The 12630-nt window shown below is 46.3% G+C and overlaps 1 protein-coding gene across 2 annotated transcripts in view; it reads right to left on the bottom strand.

The window, feature by feature from the left end:
- The window catches only part of CHCHD3 (coiled-coil-helix-coiled-coil-helix domain containing 3), a 267662-nt gene that overhangs the window by 85021 nt on the left and 170011 nt on the right, over positions 1–12630 (bottom strand). The window contains exons 5-6 of one of the 2 annotated variants that reach the window (XM_077264445.1): positions 6360–6374; positions 5461–5544 (exon numbers count right to left, since the gene is read on the bottom strand). In XM_077264445.1, coding sequence (XP_077120560.1) covers positions 5461–5544; positions 6360–6374 — 99 coding nt within the window. The remainder of the gene's footprint in view (positions 1–5460; positions 5545–6359; positions 6375–12630) is intronic. The other variant, XM_077264447.1, reaches the window with a different exon arrangement.

The raw sequence follows: 12630 nt of genomic DNA, 5'->3' as shown, positions 1-12630 counted from the left end.
CTCAAGGAACTTATCTAGAGGTGTAGTATGCACCTTGAACCCATAGGAGATTCACAAAATTTTACAACGTTGAGCCATGAAAAATGAAACAATACATTTTTCCCACAAAAATTTGATGGTTGCTCTAGCCACAAATTTTTCCTTTTCACAAGGCTAACATGAGAAAATGGACCCCAAAATCGGTTGTGCGTTTCCTCTCGAGTACGACAATACCCCATATGTGATGGGAAAACTACTGTTTGGACACACGGCTTGGCTCAGAAGTGAAGGAGCTCCAATTGAAAGGAAACCTGTCACCCCCAAAATCGAAGGTGAGCTATAAAGGGGCTTATCAACAGCATTCTGTAATGTATCCTGAAAGATTAGAAAAAGAGGTTATATTATACTCACCTGGGGGGCAGTCCGATGGGCATCGCGGTCCGGGGCCTCCCATCTTCTTACGATGACGTCCTATTCTTGTCTTCATGCTGCGGCTCCGGCGCACTTTGTCTGCCCTGTTGAGGGCAGAGCAAAGTACTGCAGTGCACAGGCACCAGGCCTTCCTGACCTTTCCCGGCGCCTACGCACTGCAGTACTTTGCTCTGCCCTCAACAGGGCAGACAAAGTACAACTGCGCTGGAGCCGCAGCGTGAAGACAAGAAGAGGACATCATCGTAAGAAGATGGGAGGCCCCGGACCGGACCGCGACGCCCATCGGACAGGACCGCCCCTCCAGGTGAGTATAATCTAACCTCTTTTTCTCATCTTTCAGGATACGTCGGGGGCTTATCTACAGCATTACAGAGTGCTGTAGATAAGCCCCTGATGCCGGAGGGCTTAGCTCATCTTCGATTTTGTTGGTGACAGGTTTGAATTCTGGAGAGCAATTTTGGCTGGAAAAAATGCAGATGCCAAGTCACATTTGAAGAGCCCCTAACACGACAAAACAGCGAAACCAAAAGTGACCCCATTTTGGAAACTATGACTCTTGAGGAATTCCTTTAGGGGTGTAGGGAGGATTTTTTAACCCTCAGGCCATTCACAGAATTGTAGAACATTGGGCTGTCATTGGAAAATTGCTATTTTTTTTCTACTAAAACGTTTTTGCCCCAAATTTTCAATTTTGAAAAGGGATAATAGGAGAAACTGGACGGTACAATTTGTTACACAATTTCTGCATCAATGCCCCATATGTGGTCAAAAAACTACTTTTGATGCACAGTACAAAACTCAGAAAGCAAGAAGCGCCATTCTAATTTTCCTGGAATGGTTTGCGAGCCATGTCACATTTGCAGAACCCCTGATGTGCCAGAACAGCAGAACCCTCCCACCATAAGTGACTCCATTTTCAAACTACACCTGTCAATGAATTAATCTAGGGCTGCAGTGATCATATTGACACCACAGGTGGATCACAGAATTGTATACCATTGTGCAGTTAGGAAAAAACAACTGTATTTTTACCACAAAAAAAAAATTATTTTAGCACCAGATTTTACTTTTTTACACAGGGAAAATGGGTAAAAATTGAACCAATATTTGTCATACAATTTCTGCTAAATGTGGCCATTCCCAATATGTTGCTGTACAATATTGCTTAGCAAAACAGCGAGACTCAGGAGGAATGGAGTGCTTTTTTACTCTCGGACAACAATTTATCATAGAAAAAAAAGTTCTCGGACTTCGTATACAGAGCCTCTAAGTACCAGAAGAACAAAATCGCCCCCTCACGTGACCACATTATGGAAATGACACGCCTCTGGGAATTTATCTACAGGTGTACTGACGATTTTGACTCCATGGGCGTTTTCCTGAAAGAAGCAGCAGTGGATGTTGCAGAGTCAAAATTGCAAATCTGCCACAGTAGAACCCATACATTATGCCTAGCTTGTGCTTCTGAAGACACACACCCCATAAATTAAGCAGGCCCTCATCCTTACAAGTGGTGTAGGCACACTGGAGATTAGAGGTGAGGGGGAAATTTGGGATCACAGAATTCGCTGGATTTCTTTTTTTTTTTTTTGGGGGGGGGGGGGGAACCATAGTACCTCTGCAGAGCCATTGTGGGCAGCACGGTGTGCTCCCCATGTTTGCGTGGGTTTCCTCTGGGTACTCCGGCTTCCTCCCACATTCCAAAGACATACTGGTAGGGAATTTAGATTGTGAGCCCCATCGGGGACAGTGATGATAATGTGTGCAAACTGTAAAGCGCTGCGGAATATGTTAGCGCTATATGAAAATAAGAAAAAGATTGTGCTTCCAGTAACGTGGAAGCCCCGTAAATTTTTATTTATAGATGATGGGCCTGAGTGGAGACTTAGTATTTTTTTAGAACACTTTGGATTACATTAATCCTGCACTCTACACCGAGTACTTACATCTAAATCTCCAAATGATATGACACTTTTTTGAGTTTTATTTTATTTTTTGTTCAATGGTATGAAGAAAAAGCATAGTTTTTTTGCCATGTTGTTTATGGTGTTCACTAAAGTAGTTTGATAGTTTTATAGAACGTGACAATACCAAATAGGTCTACCTTTTCTTTCTTTTTTTTTACAAAAAAAAGTATATTTATTTTTAAAATTGTGTGATTTTTAAAAAAAATATTTTTACAATTTAATTAATTTTTTTTTTTTCAATTCTTCCCTCTTTGGGACTTTCACTTTTATTAGTCTGATGGCTGGTATAATGCATTGCAACGTAACAGCTTCTATCTGACGATGATGTATGGGTACATCAAAAACCGTAAAGGAGTTAAAATAATCCCTGGAGGCGGAATTATCTTCCAGGCAGCATCCTCCCCATAGCCTGGAAGCGGTCATTTAAATATAAGAAAAACATGGATTTCTCTGGAATAAGACATCAGATCACAGATATCAAGGTATGATTTTATTCAGCTTCCTATGACCTACATACCCATATAGACGACTTAGAGGGTTGATCCTAATGACAGATTCCCAAACCACAGTGTTACCACTGAGTGTAAACACAGCCTAAAGAAGTTCTCCAATTTTGGCAATATTAAAAGGGCTTCTAGATCGTAAACTTATCACAAAGAATCTCCTATTGAGACCCATAGATCAGTGGGTAAACCCCTCAGTAAGTGATGAATTTACTTTCTGAACCATCACAGGAAAACTTGGGCATTGCCCACTGAAATCAATATGCTGGATGTGTAATGCAAGCTAGAAATGTTTTAGTAAGAACTCTATACTTTGTCCAAAAGTTAAGGTCCTGAAACAGCAGACCACCCTATACTAACTCATAATTCTATTACAGAGTATATAGAAATTAATTTATGTAATTGGAATTCCCCTTTAAAATTCCTGAAAGTAAGAAAACTCCAAAAGGAACAAAAAAAAAAACCCAGAAGCTTTACATTCCAACAGATTCCAAACTTAGGAATGGATTATGTGATACATTAGTAACAGTCAATAAGAAGGGTGTCAAGGCCACTTATCCCTCACTAAATGTCATAGAAATCTTCACATCATGAGCAAATTAAAAGGCACTTTCTAATACCTTGCCAACTAGCTGGCAATGTGTTCCTGGTGATTGCATCACTGAGTGTCACAGCTCATCTATATGATTAATTGACTTTTTGATTACTTTGGTTTTTCCAATTAGACGTTTCCTATATTGTGCTAAGAGGAGAAAAAAGCAGAAGCAATAATAAAAAAGGGAGATGACAAGAGAACAGATTAGTGTCAGTTCAGCCAGCTCCTTATGAGGAGAAATTATTATACACGTCCACAGGCAGATGATGGCTGTCACATTTAAAATATCAAGCAGTCTTCAGTGAAGAGATGTCAAACGACCCAGGGAACGGAAAACTAGTAGGATGGGGGAGGGGTGAGCACTGGTCATTAGATCTGGAGTGCCTGTGATTACACATTAAAATCTAGGCTAATTAGAGAGGGCTGCCTTCGGTGACTACATACTGAATTTAGCAACAGAATGCTATGTATTCTATTAAGTTACCATATACAGAATACTGCCATGTTGCTATAAGTGCATTTTATTTGGCTTAGGTTATGCTCCCGTCAGGCATTTGATGCTGGGTGTTTTCACGGCACAAAAACAAAATACCTTACAGTTCCAGCAATACTGGCGGGAGTCATCGAAATCTCAAGCTCATGTTTTTGTTTTTTTTTGTTTTTTTAAGCTGCATAAAACACTGCCAATCTGACAATGCCTGTAGTTTACTTAGCAAAATCCTACTGACAGGTTCGCTATAAGTTGATTGCTTATGTTATGGGTTTGCTGAGATTTTGCCAGTAATTGTCTGCTGGATCTCGGCTGTTTACTCACTCCCATGGATTAACGTTTCATTGAGTTTTACTCTACCGTACAAATTTCTTGTGAATGTTATTTCTATATACATGTTATTTGCAAATTTTCAAAAATATCAACAAACATTAGTTTGAAAAAAAGTTAGATTGGTGAAAGTGCACCTCCTGGCACCCTCACTGATCATTTGTTCCTGGGGCCGCCAGACAGGTGTAGAGAGGAACAGCGCAGCTCCATCAACTGCATAGCGGAAGCAGTGGGGTACTGCAAATCCACCGCGCAGCTTCGCAACTGATCACGTTATTCATGACCCATACTAAAACTAGAGCATCAATATTAAAGTAACTAGACAACCATTTTAAAAGGTTAACAGAAGTGGATGAAGCTCAGCTCCACAAGAACTTGATGGGTGTGCATCATTGCAGTTATCTGCTGGAAATGATGCAAGTTCTGTATCTGAGATTGCATCAAAGATTTGATCCCAAAAGTATGGAGTAATAGGTCATAAATCAGAAAGGTGTTAAACGACCTCGGATCGGCAACATGAAAGCTAAAAGGGGGTCGTTTAATGACCTGTTTAAACTGGCCAGTCACAGTATCCTGCACACAGAATCATCGCCAGTACAGTTGTTCTGTGCACATTCACATGTAAAGCGCCATGGAATAAATGGCGCTATAATAATAAATAATAATAATAATAATAATAATTGAACATCACTGCTCTTGGCAGCACATCACCTGTTTACACAGAACAATGTGCCACAGAGAATGATCATTATTAAGTGGAAAAATCATCGCATCAGACAACCATTCATTTGGCTTGTTTGTTGGGTGATTGCTGGCCTGGTAGTCGGCCATTTAAAAGCAGAATTAGTAAGGTTCCCCTTACATCCCGCCACAATGATTACCACATTGCATCCATTTCATCTTATTAAATTAGGGAACTTTTATTTTATTCCCAATGATAATCATTTAAGTAGATTCCTGCTGTGCTAATTTAATGCTGAGCACATTGGTACTTATACCTTAATCTGACAAACACTAAATCAATACATTTTGTGAAAAGACTACCATTTGCATAATTTCCATGGATAGGATATTAACATTACAACACATTCCAGTCTAACCAGATGAGATTGCATTTTTAGAAAGCTATACAAGATTACCCCCATCCCCCACATCAACACTTACTCTTTCTTCAAGTCTGGCCAGCTGCTCCTTATAATATGCATCCTGCCTTTTCAGTTCTCGTTCTTTTTCTTCCAGCTTCTTAGCCTGGAATGAAGGAAGATTGAACATTTTAGATCTCAATTCTTACGTACTAAAAAAACCAAACAAACAAACGAAAAAAACCACCTTTCCTGGCAGGATAAAAAATTTACTTATAGATTAAATAAAGAAATTTATAATAAAAAAAATGATGGCACAAACAGTACTGCAAAAGCTTAAAAGATACCTTAGAGCCCCCACCACAGCAAATAAACGCTGGACAAAAATAGGTTAGCACGCAGTATTAATATTTTTTTTTTCAGCGTTATCCAGGTATTTTATTAATTTTAGTATGGGGCTAAAAACCAACAGGCAGGCAGTTGCTAATCACAGTCCAGGACCTCTCCTGCCATCTATTCACCTGCTTTCACTGACGTCATGCTGACAGATCAGCATCTTCTCTTCCGTTCTGCCCTGTTGACGGGGCATTTCTGCTCATGGTGATGAGAGCTGGCTCCCCACTACCTAACTGCAGGGAGCTAGCTGTCAATTGGCATGATGTCTGCGGTGACTACCTTTCAACACATCAGACCATAGGAGGAATAGCGGCTCTGTTGACTAGAGGTGAAATCAAGCAGGGAAATTGGCAGAGAGATATTCCCCATGTAGTAGAGGCAGGTAGTTGCTAACTGCTATTTCTTAGCCCCTTCCAAAAAAAATACCAAAAGTCTTGGATAACCCCTTTAAATAATGTATCTATTACAACTACTGCTTCGGCAACAAATTAAATTCATTATACAGATGTGAACAAAGCTTTACTGGAAAATATTCACTGCAGACAAGAAATAAGTTATTCTCTCACAGAAAAAAAATCTACTTACTTGACCATTTAATTCCTTTTATGGAGGCATAGAAAAAGAGAAAATCCATGTCAAGAAACACAAAATGAGACTTTGCATTTGCATTTTTGTGTGAAAACGATGTTACTTTTAATCAAATCTGTTTATTCTTTTAACATTAATATGCACTGGTGTCTTATTGTGAACCTAACAGATGATACATGCAGCCTGATCCACATGCAGCATGTATCAGCCACTGGCTGTATGAACGCAGTCAGGTATGTTTGATTCTGAAATGCTGCGGCGTTTCAGAGAAAAAACATACTTTAAAAGCCGCCAGGGATCAAACCACACTGGAGACTAATTGGACAGGTGGGTCACCGACAGCTCTCCCTGGCCGCTAACCTGGAGTGACCAATCTCTCACTATATTCTCATATAGGCAAAGACCTGTCAATCCATCTCAGTGAGCAGGGTGAAGTCGCCGGAGACTCACCTGACCAACTAGTCTCCAGCGCTGCTCGGTCCCTGGGGTCTCTGAAAGTATGTTCTTCTATGAAACGCCTCAGGTGAGAGTCAAACATGCATGGATGAATTCATACAGCTAGAGCCTGAAATATGCGGCCTGGTTCTCATTAAAGGCGTTGTCACATCAGGTCTTCAAGAGCATACCACCAACCAATCTTCTGCATGCTGGACAGTGGTGCACCCCTGTCAGTTTAGACCAATAGGATAGGATAGGTTGCGACTATTAATTCCATGGTGCCAGTGGCGTAACTACAAAGTTATGGGCCCCGGTGCGAACTTCCAAATGGGGCCCCCCCCGCCATAAAATTCAATGTAAGCCCCATAGAATACAATGCAGCCCCCCCCTCATAGTATAATGCAGCCCCTCCATACAGGGGCAGTGACAAAGACACGAGCAAATGGTGACGAGGGGGCAGAGGAGAGGGAACAAGGGGGCAAGGAAGACAGGCACTAGGGGACACATGGGGGCTAGGAGGCAGGGGAGAAGGATACAAGGGGTCTAGTGGGCAAGGGAGACTGACACAAGTGGGCAAGGGAGACTGACACAAAGGGCACACGGGGACTAGTGGACAAGAGAGACTGGCACACGGGGACACGGACTAGTGGGCAAGGGAGACTGACACACGGGGAATAGTGGGCAAGGGAGACTGATACAAGGGGACTAGTGGGCAATGGAGACTGACACACGGGGACAAGGGACAAGCACAAGGGGACAAGGGAGACAGGCACAAGGGGACACATAGGGACTAGTGAGCAAGAGACTGACACAAGGGGACAAGGGATACAAGCACAAGGGGACACACAGGGACAAGTGGGAAAGGGAGACTGACACACAGGGACTAGTGGGCAAAGGAGACTGACACAAACACAAGGGGACAAAGGAGACTGACAGAAGCACAAGGGGACATAGGAGACAGGCACATGGGGACACACAGGGACTAATGGGCAAGGGAGACTGGCACACGGGGACACAAGCATAAGGGAGACAGGCTCAAGGGGACACACAGGGACTAATGGGCAAGGGAGACTGGCACACGGGGACAAGGGACACAAGCATAAGGGGACAAGGGAGACAGGCACATGGGGACACACAGGGACTAATGGGCAAGGGAGACTGGCACATGGGGACACAAGCATAAGGGAGACAGGCTCAAGGGGACTCACGGCCCCCTGACCTGCCAGAGCCGCTTGCAGCTGCGACCGTAGTAGTTACGCCGCTGCCTCACACACACACATACTACAGATATCACACACACACTACAGATATCACACACACACATCATACTACAGATATCACACACACATCATATTACAGATATCACACACATACTACAGTTATCACACACACACACACTACAGATATCACACACACACACAGACATACTACAGATATCACACACACACACATCATACTACAGATATCACACACACACACACACACACACTACAGATAACACACACACACACACTACAGATATCACACACACACACACACACACACATACACACACTACAGATATCACACACACACACACATACACACACTACAGATATCACACACACACACATCATACTACAGATATCACACACACACACACACTACAGATAACACACACACTACAGATATCACACACACACACACACACACATACACACACTACAGATATCACACACACACACACATACACACACTACAGATATCACACACACACACATCATACTACAGATATCACACACATACTACAGTTATCACACACACACTACAGATACCACACACACACACACACACCAGAGATACCAGCTCATATACACAACTCACAATCTCCTCTCTGGTACAGGGGTGGCTGATGTAAACCGGCTGCAGCTCCTCAGCTTCTCCTGACTAAGGCTAGTTTCACACTAGCGTCGGGAACAACCCGTCGCTGTGCGTCGGGCCGACGTTCCCGACGCTAGTGTGGTCTCCGCCGCACAACGGGGGCAGCGGATGCATTTTTCCCACGCATCCGCTGCCCCATTGTGAGGTGCGGGGAAGTGCGGGGAGGTGGGGGCGGAGTTCCGGCCGCGCATGCGCGGTCGGAAAAAGTGGACCGTCGGGAGCAAAAAACGTTACATGTAAGGTTTTTTTCTCCCGACGGTCCACTACCACACGCCCAAGCGTCGCAAAACGGACGCGACGTTTGGCAATGCGTCGCAAATGCGTCGCTAATGTTAGTCTATGACGAAAAAACGTATCCAGCAAGAACTTTTGCTGGATGCGTATTTTCGGCAAAATGACGCATTTGCGGCGTATTGCAGTTAACGCTAGTGTGAAACTAGCCTAAAGCGGCTCTGTCCCGCACCTCCCCCCTGCTCTCGCCTTCTGTCCCGGGGTTATTTTGGCTTTCTCTTAAAGGGAACCTGTCACCCCGTTTTTTCCGTATGAGATAAAAATACTGTTAAATAGGGCCTGAGCTGTGCATTGCAATAGTGTATTTTGTGGACCCCGATTCCCCACCTATGCTGCCGAAATACGTTACCAAAGTAGTCGTTTTCGCCTGTCAATCAGGCTGGTCTGGTCAGATGGGCGTGGTGTCTTCCCCCAGATCTTGCTTAGTTTTCCGTTGGTGGCGTAGTGGTGTGCGCATGCCCAAGGTCCCGAATCCACTGCACAGGGGAGTGAAAATAGCGTGATGTGCGACATTTCATTGGTGATCGGTGGGGGCGGCCATCTTCCTTTGGCCGCGCGTTCGCAAAAGCGGCGCTCTGCTGGCCGCGGCTTCAGGAAAATGGCCGCAGGATGCCGCGCGTGCCTAGATGGAGATCGCGGCGGCCATTTTCCTGAAGCAGAGATGCGACACCTCGTACACACCCGACTCCGCTCCGTACACCCCCGACTCCGCTCCGTACACCTCGTACACACACGGCTCCGCTCCGTACACCTCGTACACACACGGCTCCGCTCCGTACACCTCGTACACACACGGCTCCGCTCCGTACACCTCGTACACACACGGCTCCGCTCCGTACACCTCGTACACACACGGCTCCGCTCCGTACACCTCGTACACACCCGGCTCCGCTCCGTACACCCCCGGCTCCGCTCCGTACACCTCGTACACACACGGCTCCGCTCCGTACACCTCGTACACACCCGGCTCCGCTCCGTACACCTCGTACACACCCGGCTCTGCTCCGTACACCTCATACACACCCGGCTCCGCTCCGTACACCTCATACACACCCGGCTCTGCTCCGTACACCTCATGCACACCCGGCTCTGCTCCGTACACCTCATACACACCCGGCTCCGCTCCGTACACCTCATACACACCCGGCTCTGCTCCGTACACCTCATGCACACCCGGCTCTGCTCCGTACACCTCATGCACACCCGGCTCTGCTCCGTACACCTCATACACACCCGGCTCTGCTCCGTACACCTCATACACACCCGGCTCCGCTCCGTACACCTCATGCACACCCAGCTCTGCTCCGTACACCTCATACACACCCGGCTCCGCTCCGTACACCTCATGCACACCCGGCTCCGCTCCGTACACCTCATGCACACCCGGCTCTGCTCCGTACACCTCATGCACACCCGGCTCTGCTCCGTACACCTCATACACACCCGGCTCTGCTCCGTACACCTCATACACACCCGGCTCCGCTCCGTACACCTCATACACACCCGGCTCTGCTCCGTACACCTCATGCACACCCAGCTCTGCTCCGTACACCTCATACACACCCGGCTCCGCTCCGTACACCTCATACACACCCGGCTCTGCTCCGTACACCTCATACACACCCGGCTCCGCTCCGTACACCTCATACACACACTGCTCTGCTACATCCACCCAAACCCCTCCTGACCTCACTCAAAAGCTTACCCTCCTCCAGCATGATGACAAACAGCACTGCACTACTGTCCTGCACTACACGGAAGCCCTTGATCATGTGACTCCAACTCCTCCCCTCCTGTGACCTCATCACAGGTCCTGTGCGCACAGAGCAGTGGCAGCTATAGTAGTGGTGTGCGGCTCTCTGCGGTGGAGGGGCTCTGCTGCGGGTCAAGTGCAGTCCCACCCGTGATCGCGAGTGCACGCGCAGCAGGGCCTGTAAGGAAGAATTATTTAAAGGGCCGGCGGCCCATTTTGTAGCTTAGAGTTCTTAGGAGCCCGCCCAGTCTGCTGGACTGGGTGGGCCCCTAAGCACTGCGGGCCCCGTCGCAATTGCGACCCCTGCGACCGCGGTAGTTACGCCCCTGCATGGTGCTGTACATGAGAAGGGGTAACTTCAAAACACAAATATCACTTACAGTAAACAAACTAACAATGACAGACTGGTACAGAGGGAAGAGGACCCTGCCCTTGCGGGCTTACATTCTACAGAATTATGGGGAAGGAGACAGTAGGTTGGGGGTTGCAGTAGCTCCGATGGTGTTGAGGTGGCCGTGTGGTCATTACAGGTTGTAAGCTTTCTTGAAGAGGTGCGTTTTCAGGTTTCTTTTGAAGGATCCAAATGTGGTGGGGAACAGGACGTGTTGGGGAACAGAATTCCAGAGGATGGGGGATATTCGGGAGAAGTCTTGGAGGCGATTGGGTGAGGAGAGGAGGTGGTCTTGGGAGGACCGGAGATTACGTGAGGGAAGATATTGAGAGATTAGTACGGAAATATATGGAGGAGAAAGGTTATGGATGGCTTTTTAGGTCAGTGTTAGTAGTTTAAACTGGATCCGCTGGGAAATTGGGAGCCAGTGAAGGGATTTGCAAAGAGGGGAAGCAGGAGTGTAGCGAGGAGAGAAATTAATTAGTCGGCCACAAAGAAGGATGTTGCAGTAGTCGAGGTGGGAGATGATTAGGGCAAGCACAAGCATGGGGTAGAGTGAGTGTTGAAAAAAGGACGGATTGTGGAAATATTTTTGAGCTGGAGGCGACAGGAAAGAGCTTGGATGTGCGGTTTGAAGGACAGGGCAGAGTCAAGGGTTACTCCGAGGTAGCGGATTTTAGGGACAGGGGAAAGTGTGATTTCATTTATTTTGATAGATAGATCAGGTAGGGAAGATATGCGAGATGGAGGAAAGATAATTAGTTCAGATTTGTCCACATTGAGCTTGAGAAAGCGAGAGGAAAAGAAGGAGGATATGGCTGATAGACATTCTGGGATTCTGGAGAGCAGAGAGGTGACATCTGGGCCAGAGAGGTAGATTGAGCGTTATCAGCATATAGATGGTACTGGAAGCCATAGGACCTTATGAGTTGTCCCAGGCCGAGTGTATAGATTGAGAAGAGTAAGGGCCCTAGGACAGAGCCTTGAGGGACACCAACAGAGAGGGGGCGAGATGAAGAGATAGTATGGGAGTAGGAAACGCTAAATGTGCGGTTGGTAAGGTATGAGGAGATCCAAGATAGGGCGAGGTCTTTGACACCAAAGGAAGAGAGGATCTGTAGTAGGAGGCAGTGGTCAACTGTGTCGAAGGCAGAGGACAGGTCTAGAAGGAGGAGTAAAGAGAATTGTCTGTTAGCTTTGGCTGTAAGTAAAGGTACCGTTACACTAAGCAACTTACCAGCGATCGCGACCAGCGACGTGATCGCTGGTAAGTTGCTGTGTGGTCGCTGGGGAGCTGTCACACAGACAGCTCTCTCCAGCGACCAAGCGACTTCGGCATCGCTGAAACTGTCTTCAGCGATGCCGAAGTCCCCATGTAAAAAAAAACCCAAAACACTACATACGCACCTTCTGTCGTCCTTCATGTCCCTCGGCGCTTGCCGCACTGACTGTGTCTCAGCGCCAGCCGGCCGTAA

This window comes from Ranitomeya variabilis, chromosome 5 (genome assembly GCF_051348905.1).
Source record: "Ranitomeya variabilis isolate aRanVar5 chromosome 5, aRanVar5.hap1, whole genome shotgun sequence".
Classification (NCBI taxonomy): Eukaryota; Metazoa; Chordata; class Amphibia; order Anura; family Dendrobatidae; genus Ranitomeya; species Ranitomeya variabilis.
The sequence above is the reverse complement of the archived record's forward strand: the minus strand, read 5'-3'. Positions and strand labels throughout refer to the sequence as shown.